Source organism: Emys orbicularis, chromosome 14 (assembly GCF_028017835.1).
Source record: "Emys orbicularis isolate rEmyOrb1 chromosome 14, rEmyOrb1.hap1, whole genome shotgun sequence".
NCBI lineage: Eukaryota > Metazoa > Chordata > Testudines > Emydidae > Emys > Emys orbicularis.
This window is the reverse complement of record NC_088696.1, coordinates 38,877,521-38,890,465: the sequence shown is the minus strand read 5'-3', so window position 1 is coordinate 38,890,465 and position 12,945 is coordinate 38,877,521. Positions and strand designations below refer to the sequence as shown.

The window sequence follows — 12,945 nt, the reverse complement described above, 5'->3', positions numbered from 1 at the left end:
GTGCACCAATGTGAAGGTGATGTGTCACACCACTACCTTATTGGTGCACATAACAAAATTCATTCTGCACATGTGTGGGGGAAAAATTAGAGGGAACACCGTTCTACACTTTAAAAATTTCTTCTGAATACCTTAAACACCTCTCCGCAGTGTTTGAAACCCAGAGATGGGTGAAAATAACTTTGGTTTAAAAATACCTTAGTTTTAATAATTTAGATAAACTGCATAAATATAAGTATTTTCCCAGTTCAGATAAAAATCAAAGGTATTCATAGAGTCAGTCATAGATTAAAGATTTTCACTTGTGCTCCTATACACTAAGTAACTGTCTAAATTTTCACAGAGTAAAATGAACTTTGAAGGATATAAAGACCTGAGCTGTAGGAAACCATTTAATTTGCCTTTTGTATTTGGTTCCTGAAGTTAGGTCAACTGCTAAAATATTTCATGAGTTGAAATTCCATTGTGTAGTTATATTAAGATGATCTTGGTCTAATTGAGGAAAATTTGACAACTATAGAGTGAATTTATACATGTTAATTTCTCACAAAGCATGTAGTCATGGTCTCAAATACCCCTTGCAGATGGGTGGTACTTAACGAAGTTTCTGTAACGGTTGAGTACTCCAACTATGTCAGAACCTAAGATGGTGTTCATGAGTAATCTACCTGTAGTCTTTTGACCCCTTTCCTGTCTAATGGAGAGCTGAGAGTAGCAAAATCCTACAGTTTAATTTGCATGAATTATATGCAGTGGTCAAATACAGGTCACATGGTTATTACTTAGTGGAGATCTATGGTTTTGAGTTGAATATATGGCAATTTCCCAAAATATGTTTATGTATAAACTTACATAGAAATCCAGTGTTTGCAAGAGTCCTCTTGGCCTAACATAAATATAGACACTCCCCGGCAAGACCCGATTTACACAAATCCACACTTACGGAAAAAGTCCCATAAGCTAGAAATAGGAGGGGTTTTTTTCGTAATGGTCGGAGATACATTTCCGACTTATGCAAAATTCGAGTTACAGAAGGCGTTCCGGAACGGAACGCTTGTGTAAGTCGGGGAGTGTCTGTAGTGCGAATTAGAAAGCCAGAACCCTTCTAACTGAAAACATTGCAAAGCCAAGCAGTCTCGTACTCCTTATTGTAAGCTATTTCAACCTGATTTTGCAAACTTTTTGTCTCAATGTTTGTTACCTTTAATCAGAATATCGCACTCAAGTCCCTCTTGTGTTATGCTGGTTGTCATGGTGAAACCTGCTTTGGTACTGTGATCAATGTCTATTTCTTCTGGTTATATTTTTAGTGTTGAAGAATGTCGCAACATAATCATGCAGTTTGGTGTTCGGGAGGTCACAGCTGCCCAGGTTGCCAGGGTTTTGGGAATGATGGCTCGAACTCATTCGGGGTTGACAGAGGGTATTCCATTACAAGTGAGTAGTCTTATTGAAGAGTGGTAGTAAACAGTGTACATTTACATTTTAGTGAGAGGAGTGAACTTGTCACTAAAGCTGGGGACACTGGGAGTTGGTGCTCCAGGATTCCATTTCTGGCTCTGCCACTACTGTTACCTTAAGCAAATCACTTAACTTGTATTCTTCACTTCACATTTCATTCCTATTCTGCAGAGGGGTATTGCATCACAGTGAGGCATGTCTGTAAAATGCTTTGATTCTTAGGTGAAAGGTGCTATTAAAAGTGCAGAGCTCTTTCTTCCTAGCTTACTTAACGGCTTGATTTTGCTCATAATGCAGGATGTTCTGAAGCTGTGGTTTCTGGCGCTTGTTTAAGTTTAACTAGTATCTGATCAGATGCATTTAATTTGCAGTCTATTTCGGCTCCTGGCAGTGGGATCTGGAGTGATGGGAAAGATAAAAGCGATGGAACGCAAGCCCATACCTGGAATGTGGAGGTCTTGATTGATGTTCTTAAAGAGCTGGTAAGTTTGTGACTTCTTGCTTGTAATATATCAATATAGACTATTTGTAATTAGTATTCAGAGCAACCAGTAGTCAATTCTGGGATACTCTCCTCAGGAGTAGAATACCAGCATTTCTGAACTGAAATGTCTTTATTGCTTCACTTGAATAAAAATGTCTCAAAATAATACCACAGGAAACTAAAGGTGCAAAAATGGCTAACTTGAGTGTTTTTTTTTGTTTTTTTTTAAAAGACAATTCCATGCTGTTTATTCCGATCTTCCACACATCCTAATATGCCCTATTCCTCATCACAGAAACCTTTATAAGCACTTTTGCCTCAAGGACTATGCACCTTGCATGGAAGAGAGGAGCACCTAGCCAGAATTCAGAGCCTGTAATCTTTTCTGGTTCCGATGTCACTAGTTAAGTTTGTCTAACACTCTGTTGTAAGATCCTATTTTTAGTTAAATTACAGCTCAGCCAAACTATTAACTATTTGTGCTGAAATTTTTCCATTGAAATGCACTAATGATCATTGATGGCCTGGTGCACTTGGAGAAAGTATTGAGGAATGTTTATGGATGTTATCTTGATGCTGGGTAACCTGTTTTACTGGTTGCAGAATCCTAGCTTGAACTTCAAGGAAGTAACCTATGAACTGGACCACCCTGGGTTTCAACTTCGTGACAGCAAGGGTCTGCAGATTGTGGTGTACGGTATCCAAAGAGGGCTCGGCATGGAAGTCTTCCCAGTTGATCTCATATACAGACCTTGGAAACATGCCGAGGGCCAGGTAGGCTTATTTTGGAGCTGTTGCCAAATTAATTGTACTGGGCAGTTTATGTGCTTAACAGTTACAATTGTACTGGCTTAATATCTTTGTGTAGTAAGGAACATCATTCAGTAGTGAAACTAACGTAAATAGACTAATCCCAGAACTAAGAATGAATTTGCAAGACTGTCTGGGAGTGACTGCAGACCCCGAGCACACATCTTAAGTATAGTATAGTCTAGTCAACTGTATAACTGGTTTATCTGAAGGCTTAAGGGATATTAAAGCACATTGAGTTGAAGGGCACCACACATCCTTGTTCGGGAAAACAGTTACCAACACTATTCCTGTTTGTAGTCTAGATGGAACTGGAACTATGTTCAATAACTGTGTAGTGCCAAGGCTTTAACCTGGTTACACAATAAGATTAAAGTCCTGGATACAGTACAAACTGAGGTGCAAAACACACGCACTAACTTTTGAGCCCCTTCTGAAAATCTCTCTCCTGGTGGTTGAGGAAGAAAGAAGGTATGTAACTTTTGCTGAAGATCTAACCTGATTTTTCTGAACACTTGTTCTAGCTCTCCTTCATCCAGCATTCCCTCATAAACCCGGAGATCTTCTGTTTTGCTGACTATCCCTGTCACGCTGTTGCCACAGACATCCTGAAAGCACCACCAGAGGATGACAATCGAGAAATTGCCACATGGTAAACCTGGTCACATAGTTGGATTTATGTTCTCATAAGTGGAGGATAAGACTAATTTGACAGTTAAATGTGGGTTTTTCAAATGACTTGAGTTTTTAGCTGCGCACATATTTTAGCAGATGAGCCATTCAGTATCTTGTGTATAATTAGTGCTTGGTTCTTGCATTATCAGAGCACTTCCCACGTATGCCCATAGTAACACTTGTAAAGCATGCTGCCAGTTGATCCTTCCACTGGTGTCCTTAGCTGTCTGGGAGAGTTCCTACTAATGTGTTTTGGGAGTGCTTTTTCACTTCTAAAAATATATAGGTATTCTATTCAAGAACAGGGTTCTATGATGCAGTTCGGTGTGTTCTACAGAAGTAGAAATATCTGGGAAACACTAGACACAAATGCTGAGAGCCGACTACAGGCAATGGAGGAGATATATAATTTTCAGCTCTTCTTCTTTTCTTCTCTCTCTCCCCCCCCCCCCCCCCCCCGGACACTGGAGGAGCTTGCTCCAGGTACCTGAAATAAAACACGAGTTTTTAAAGTGTATACATATAGCCACAGTTTTCAGTTGTATATTCAACCTGAAATATCTCAGTTGGAGGTGGAGGTTTTTAATTCCTCTTCACCACAAGAGTAGTTGACTCTGACCTTTTTGAGCCTTTTATTAAATGCAGAGTTTAAATATTTAATGAAAATCAGATAGGAATATTCTCATTGCAGGCTCAATTGGGTTCAACAAAGCTGTAAAAGTTGTATGAAGTTTGCTTATTTAAAATTGGCATTTTAATAATGCTTAGCATTGCCTGCAGACCAGAATCCTGTTAGTCATCTAGTGTGTAACTTTGTGTTTTTGTTAGGAAGAGCCTGGATTTGATTGAGTCTCTGTTGCGGTTGGCAGAAGTGGGGCAGTATGAGCAAGTTAAGCAGCTCTTCAGTTTCCCTATCAAGCACTGCCCAGATATGTTGGTATTGGCCTTATTACAGATCAACACTTCCTGGCATACCTTGCGCCATGAACTCATCTCTACACTGATGCCAATTTTCCTTGGCAACCATCCCAACTCTGCCATCATTTTGCACTATGCGTGGCATGGACAGGTAAGTGTTTCAATTGAGTACTCAAAAGCTTTGATTACTTTTATTTTAGAAGCTTGTGTTGGATTGATTTGGCAGCTGGAACAGCAAAGCGTTGAAATGTCTTCATTTATGACCAGGGTAGTATAAAAACGCAATACTTTCTACGAAATATTGCAATTCACTGGTGATTGCTTACCACTCGGATCTTAAGGCAAACTGCTGAGACTTGGTCTCTCTTTTGCATTGTGTAAATAAGTACTCTTTAACAACAGATCAGCTTAGGAAACTCAAACTTGAATATAGGCTCAATCTAAGACCTTGTAAAACTGAAGTCTTGCTGGTTGGTACATGGAGTGTTTAAAACAAAACAAAAAATCTTCTATTACTCTGTCCCCTGTAAGAAGTACATTATCTTGGGATATAAACTGTCAGGTTCAGGCATAAGCCCAATTGTTAACTAGAGATTGGCTATTCCATAACTGTACATCCTGGGCTGAAGTATCTGTACGGCAGTATACTTGACAGATGTCACACTTGTCTGATGCAATACTACAATTCCTGTATTTGTTAAACTGAGAGCTGTCATGAAGTGGCTGCCTGTGTATCCTTTTAGTGTATGCAAATATGAGGCTTATGTACTCATTTAGCACAGGCTGTTTTGGGGTTACGTGCTGCCCTCTCCATGCTATAGCTTTCACCATTGCTACCAGTGATGGAGCTACCCAAATGGGAGAGGTAAGGAAAAGATGGCTGTAGTTGAGACCTGTGTCTTTTGGCTTATCTGCTTTAGAAGAATCTTGTTGTGCTCAAGTACATCTGAACAGTGAAGTTCAATGATACAAAACTGACCTGGTCCTGGTCTAAACTGACTGTGAAGTCATGGTCATTCAGCACTGTCATTCATTTCAAGCTCTCCCAGTTGTGTTGTGGTGGTTTTGTTTACATTAGGAAAATCTCTTAAATTGAAGGGTAGGGTTGTCTTTATTGCTTGATTGGAGAAAGCCTTCCGCAACAAAGCATGAGTTGAGTAAAGATCTTAACTGCAAGATCTGAAGTTTTCCACTGGCCCAGGTTGTGGCATAAATGCAGAACATTGATCTATCTTTCATGATGCAGTTCCATCAGCTGGTAAAATTAAGTGCTCCCAAGATGTGAACAGCTAGACTTTAAGACCCTTGATACCAATGAAAAGCTGAATTCTGTTTGTTTTTGGGATCTCACTCCCATTCTGTCTCCAAGAACATGTATTAAGCCATGAGATGTGGTATTCCATTACATAAGTGTAGATGGCATGCTACAATAGTTTATTCCAATCTCCATTCCTATGTGAATGGGAAAAGAATTAGACCGGTTTACTGGTGGAATAACATGGGATGTGAACTCAACTTGTTTTTCCATTAAAAGGAAATTCAAAGATGTAGAATCATTTCTAAGTGGTGATTTTAGGTTCTTACAGTAGATTATCTGAGTGAAATATAACTGGTATTAACTACAGAACTTGCATATAAACACCATTAAAACTGTGGCGTATAGGTGAAACATCCTGCATAAGTGTGTGAGCGAGCTATTCCAAATGTAAACTTCTGTAACAACCTAAAGTGCGGTGTTTTTTTAAAGGCAGCTCTGTACAAAGTGAAATCACAATTTAACTTTCCCTAGGGCCAGTCTCCTTCAATACGCCAACTTATCATGCATGCAATGGCTGAATGGTACATGAGAGGGGAGCAGTATGACCAGGCAAAATTGTCACGCATTCTCGATGTTGCCCAAGACTTGAAGGTGAGTTCTTTGAGAGGCATTTGTCACTTACTTAGTGTGTTGTGTATGAACTTCATGTTCCTTTTTATAAGGGAAACTAAACTAGCAAGTGATAGAAAGCTAGTAAGAACTGTATTGCTAGAATGTCTGGATTCAGATGTTGGCATAAGTGGGTATCAAGACTATAAAAATGATCTAGAACTAGAAGAATAGTTTCAACAGACTTACTTTTTTTGAAGATGCTGGAAGTGGGAGCATAAGAAACTTACTCTAGAAAATTAAACTTGTTTAAAGATAGCACCGTTGTACTTAAGTATGTTAAACAAGTGACAATAGTTCAGTAACTTTCCATACTAGTCCACTGAAATTGTATGTGCTGTACAGTTTCAGCTGACTTATTTTTGAGGTATTTATCACCTTTTTGAGGTATCTGTCACCTGTTAAAGTGGATGTAACAAATTTGGGGTGTCATTTGGTATAGCTGGACAGACTGCCTTCTGAAAAAAAATTTCTGTGCATCAACTACTGTTGACCATGAGGCACATTCAGAATGGATGTGAAATACTCCTGTGTTGTGCTCAGGGAGTGATGAGAGATTTTTGATTTGATTTCTGTGGTGTTGCGATAGAAACAGAGTAACTTTTTTTTTTATTATTCTGCCACTTATTGGTAAGGCTTCATATTAAGACTGTAAAAGCCCAAGCACAAGGTCAAGTCTAGTTGAAGGTAGTGTCATGCTTTCAGATCTAGAACCACTTGCTTAGTCTTATAAGCAAGACATAACTATGAAGCTAATAGTACCAAATTTTTTTGTTGACCAAGAAAGCAGTAGCAGCATGTTGTAGCAAAACTCGTCCAAAAAGTAGGTGGGGAGCAGAGATCGTGAAAGAATGGGCAGGGTAACCTGATATTTTGACTAGTAGTCTTATTTTTTTTTCTTTAGGCCTTGTCAATGCTGCTAAATGGTACTCCATTTGCCTTTGTTATTGACCTTGCTGCACTTGCCTCTCGACGGGAATACCTCAAACTTGACAAATGGCTCACAGATAAAATTCGGGAGCATGGGGTAAAGCAGGATTTTTATTTCATTTCTGCATTTTATTTTTGGTGACTTAAGTCACTATAATAGTTTTAAGTAGTATTGAAGTTGTGGAAAACTTCTTTAGTCTGTCAGTTCAGTGAAAATGTTGAACTATGTAATAGCTTAGTGCAATTCTTTCCACCTTGCAATTGCTAAATTTGAAATCATGGCTGATATGCAGTCTAAATAGAGATTAAAAGAATTTCTCTTCCCCAGGAGCCCTTCATCCAGGCCTGTATGACCTTCTTAAAGAGACGATGCCCATCTATTTTGGGGGGCCTTGCCCCAGAGAAAGACCAGCCCAAAAGTGCTCAGCTTCCTCCAGAAACACTGGCAACTATGCTGGCCTGCCTACAAGCTTGTGCTGGGTAAGAAAATTGCACGCTTATGGTAACTGCATATGCTTGAAGACTCAGCTGCAAGTGTCCTAGTTGCAAAACGATCTTAAAACTGAGGTTTGGAGTCCCTTGGTGCATATGAAACATGGGGCTGTACCATCTAGAGCCAGTCCTAGACTGAACACATGATTGGCTCTATCTTATTGCTAAACTCCTCTTGACAGTACTCGCAAGTATTAGGCATAAGCTATTAAAATCTTCTTTATCTCTGGATTTAGAAAGCTTTAGTCTGCATAGTGGTCACTAAGAACAAGCAATAACTTGGCTGTGCTCTGAACCCTGATGTTCCCTGGGGTGGAGAACTAGAAGGTCCAGAACAATCTTCTCAATCCTTTGTTACTTCCTCTTAATTTTTATCTAAGAATCTGAACCATTTGCACACTTTCAGCAAAATTACTAACGGAGACTAGATTGAGAAGAAAAGAGTCTTGTGTGCAGGCTTTCTTAATCACAATCACAGGTCTAAAATCTTGGATTTCAGCCCTATTTAGAAACAAGCATTTTAGTCAACTTTCTGGCTAGAAGTTAAGTTCAGATTTATTGTAATTTTATGGGGGAAGTTGTTTCCCGGTCATTTTACCTTGAAATTGCACCATGGTGCATCATGTATTTAGGAAGATACACCAGCACTTTAGTTATAGGGATGTCTAATTTCAACACATGATGTGCCAGGAACTTCTAGTGATGCTAGAAATGTCCTGGAAATCTTTGTTTGACCAAACCACTTTGTCCTTATGCTAGTAAACACAGCAATCTTGCTCTATAGCAATAAGTTTTAAACAGCTGTTTACTCTGAAGAACAGTTTGCAATGAAGTCAGATGAGCGTAGACACTGAAATCTGTTTAACTGCTAAGTGTCTGATAAACTCACAGACCACTAAGTTACTTGAAGGGGGGTGGGGAATCCTCTACTCAAGGAATATGTATGCAATGGGTCAAGTTGGTGGTAGCACCTTTTTTAAAGTACTTGTATTTATAGGGGTTTCATGACCCTAAAAAGCTGCCACAAGTGTCCCTCTAGGTGCAGTCACTGGGATGAAATAGATGTGCATGTTCTTTTCCCCCCCCCCCCGTGCTCCCAAACATACCTTCCCTGCTCTGTGTAGAGGGATAAAAATGGAAAAGGTTTCTTCTTTTTCCTCTTAATTCTCCCAAGACCACATCATTTTCTCTCTCCCTTACCCTTAGTTCCTGTTGGTGCTGACTCGCTCCTGAATCATTGTATCTGGCAGAGCCAGTGGGGGGAGGAGGAAGAACAGATATTGCCTCACTTCCTCCTCCTGCTCTACAACAGTTCCCATTCTCTGAGCAGGGCTAGACTCATCTTGAGGTTGAAGGGGCAAAGTAAGTGGAAGAACAAGAAGTGCAAGTGTGGGAATCAAAGGGCTTGGAGAGCGAATGGCCGCCTTTGTGCAAATGTAGGGGAAGGAACTACTGAGACTAGAGTAGAGAACAGAGGAGGAGGAGAGGCTGCTTGTGTGGGTGGGCATAAGGGAGTTGGGACATGCTTGGCACATGATACACAGACTGCCTATTTGAGCTTCTGGGAAGCTGCATGAGAGTGAATGTTTCTTGGGGTGGGGGGGAAGAAGGCGGAGGGTTCTCAATGTCTGTACACATGCTTGATTTTCGAGGAGAGGATGGTAGTGTTTGGACTTCAGAGGTATGAGGCTGGCTGGTGAACTTATGTCCTGGGAAGAAGTATAGGAGACAGTTTGGGGCGGGGGGGGGGGGGGTGGAAAGAGGAATGGAGATTTGGGAGAGTGTGGAGACTGAATAGTGAACACAGGAAAGGAGTGATAATGTGGAAAGGGGTAAACACAACATGGGAAAAGAGGACAAGAGGGAGAATATAGAAAAATGAGTGGAGGAGAGGAGAATTGAGTCAAGGAAAAGAGTAAATAGGTTTCACTTACTGGAAGGAATGATACCTAAATTTTTTTTTAAAAAAGTGTTACTGTATTTAACCGGTGGGGTCGAATGTTTATGGAGCCATACCTAACTGGCAATGCAGCCTCTCCTAATATTTTTTTATATTGATGAACAAAATTTTATGATCCTCTTTTCCTGTAGTTGCAGAGTAAGTAGGTGGGGCATCTTCCTGTATTTCTCAATAGGGCTGCTACGTTAAAAGCAAATGGGCTTCCATGTTTGTCATACCAATTCTAAATGATCCTTTGCAAAGTTAACATATGCAGAGATACTTAAATTTTAAACCTAGAATTTGTTACGTAATGTACTTCTGGGGGCAGTCTGCACCAAAACATTAAAAATTCCGCACACAATATTTAAGTTCTGCAAATTTTATTCGTCAAAATAACACACTGTATAATCATGCCAGTTTCAATTATTTTGGTAATTTATTTCAAAATACCTGTCAGCAAGTGTCTGTAACGATACAGAGACACACACAAAAATTTCCCCAGGAGTAGTTACAGAAATCCCTATCACAACCTAGTTCCTGTTTCTCTGCCCCCTTTGCCTCCCCCTCCTCCCCCAAGAGTCTAGCCACACGTGCCCCCCATATCCCACCTTAAGCCTAGGGATCTGGAGGGAGAAACTGCCTGATGCTCAATCCCAGGCTTGCACAGAGTTTTCTGTCCGCTGCCCTCTCCTTTTCTCAGGGCATGCTGGCAGCTGCCAGCTGCCAGGAATCTGCTGGGTCCAGTGGCGGCTAGCAGCACTGCAGCCCATTTCTGTGGGGGAAAGAAAATTCCACATGCACATTAATTTCCTCAAAATTCTGCATTGCGCAGTGGTGCAGAATTCCCCAAGGAGTAGTAATGTTATAAGATGAAAAATCGGAGTCTTCAATTTTTACCTATTTTGAGGTATATCCATTCTTTTTGCTGCCTAGATGTCAGGACATTAGTATGAGAGATTCTTGTAGAATTCATGGCATATTAGGTTAACATTGGAGTTTTCAAACAGGGTGTATTGACTTCAAATCACCATTAATAGGATTTAAATCAGCAAGTAGGAATCATTAATTGATTTTAATCATGTTTTGCACTTGTATTTTTTAGTTATTTTCCTAAAGAGAGGTTGATCCTCATTGGTTGATAGCCATTAAAACAGATTTAGTTACAAATTAACATAACGTTATGCTAACCCGGAGGATACATCATAACTGTACCCATTATTCAAGCCATTAAACCGCTTAATTGACACTTATTCAGTTTCTTAATTTGAAGTCTTTTAGTATTTTAGAAAATGGTGGATGATGCATTTCTCTTAGATAATTTTTTTGCTTGTGATTTGTCTATTTGTATTTCCATCTAAACTTAATTTTATTAAATAAAATTAAATGTGCTAGAAACGTACATGTTTCACTAAACTTTTTTTGCATTTAAAACTGATTAATGAGTAAAGGAACTATTCACTAGTTAGTGATCAGAAATCAGTTCAATTTACTGTGTCCTTCAAGATTATGGAACTAGTAGATCTCATCCTTGCATCTAGTGTGTATACATGTTTTTTCTTTTCCAATCTAAGTTTTCCTGCTTTTTTCCCCAACTCCCAATTGGCTCACCTTAGAAGGAATTAGTCATTGACCTGAAGTAGTTGAATAAACTGAAATGAAGAAAATATTCTCTACAGCTGCTTTAGCACTTCAACAAATTCTAGTTCCAGGTGGTTAACTAGTGACGTCCACCAATTCAGTTATTTGACTTTCTTTAAGACTTGGCATCAAATGTACTGCTTAATATTTTTTGTATTTCATTTAAATTATTTTAATCATTTAAGGCCTTAACATAGGGTGTCAACTTCGAATTTAATCTTAAATGGGTTTATTTTTTAAAAGAACCTGTATTTAATTTCAATAAAATATGAATTCTTTTTAGTTTTTATCCAAGCTGGCTTCAAACTTTCATAAGTGTGAGCCTTATTTAAATAGACTCCATAACGAACAATCTCATCCTCACATCCACATAGTATCCATGTAGCAATTACAGCAATGGCTTTCTTAAAAAGGATTGCTCAGAAAGCATTTAATGTAACTGACTCTCTTGATGTGACTTAACTGCTACAAATGAGTGCATAAGGAAGGATGGTCTAGTGGTTAGAATCATAGAATATCAGGGTTGGAAGGGACCTCAGGAGGTCATCTAGTCCAACCCCCTGCTCAAAGCAGGACCAATCCCCAAACAGACTTTTGCCCCAGTTCCCTACATGGCCACCTCAAGGATTGAACTCTCAACCCTGGGTTTAGCAGGCCAATGCTCAAACCATTGAGCTATCCCTCCCCCCTCTTAGCGGGGTTAGCCTCAGACTCTGGAGACTTAACAGAGTGGGGACTTGAACCCAGTTTACTTTGTGACCTTGAGCAAATCACTGTCTCTTTTCCTCAGTTCATCATCTGTAAAATGGGGATAATAGCACTTTCCCTACCACTTGGGTGGTGTGAGGATAAATATAGTAGGGATTGTGAGGTGCTCCTCCTACAGTAATAGCTGGTTACAGATGTACTATAGATGGAGAATAGGCAATACTTTGGGCTTGCCTACATGGGGGACATCCAGGAAAATTAATCCAAATTAACTAAAGGTGTGAATTGGAAGTGGATTAGTTGAACTGCGTGAAATCCCTGTGTGGATGCTTCTGTTCAGAATTGAAGTGACCATAATTCAGTTTAGTTTAATTAGTGAATTAAGAAACTGCATTAAGGCCACTTTAATTCTGATCAGTCTGTGGAAGGGGGGAGAAAGCACTCCTCCTACAAAATTCTGAGGTCTGCTTACTGGGTAGCTGCTCACTTTTCACAAAATGTGGGTGCTATAGCTAATGTAGAACAAGGGATTCTTTTTATAAAGACTTGTCTTAAGAGGCAAATGACAAGTCTAGCCTTGGATCTATTTCTATATGAGAAGGCCAGTTGTAATATTTCAGAGGATAACAAATTAATAGTTTTATCTTCTGACTACTTACTACTGTGTAAGGTCTAAGAGCCCACTGAAAGATGCCCTCATCTTGGGCAGCATGCACTTCTGACATTTACTTAAGGCTTTCTGAAGCAGTACAGCCCTTTTTGTTTTTTAGAGATCCCCGTGCCAAGAAATAGACTAGGGCTTCCTAGGAGTCTGTTCTTTTTTAACTCTGTTGTGGCAAAGATGCATATTCTGTTTTTAGGCGACCCAGTGTGTCTTAATCCTTGAAGTTATTCAGTAGTGTATCTAAGACATGAGTATTGACACAGGATAATAAAGTCTGGAAAACTAATTTCCCTATC

General features: G+C 39.6%; 1 protein-coding gene across 1 annotated transcript in view; it reads left to right on the top strand.

Moving 5' to 3' along the window:
• The window catches only part of CNOT1 (CCR4-NOT transcription complex subunit 1), a 105,039-nt gene that overhangs the window by 37,847 nt on the left and 54,247 nt on the right, over positions 1–12,945 (top strand). The window contains exons 9-16 of the mRNA XM_065416675.1: positions 1,311–1,437; positions 1,833–1,943; positions 2,549–2,719; positions 3,280–3,407; positions 4,259–4,499; positions 6,138–6,257; positions 7,180–7,302; positions 7,534–7,685. Coding sequence (XP_065272747.1) covers positions 1,311–1,437; positions 1,833–1,943; positions 2,549–2,719; positions 3,280–3,407; positions 4,259–4,499; positions 6,138–6,257; positions 7,180–7,302; positions 7,534–7,685 — 1,173 coding nt within the window. The remainder of the gene's footprint in view (positions 1–1,310; positions 1,438–1,832; positions 1,944–2,548; positions 2,720–3,279; positions 3,408–4,258; positions 4,500–6,137; positions 6,258–7,179; positions 7,303–7,533; positions 7,686–12,945) is intronic.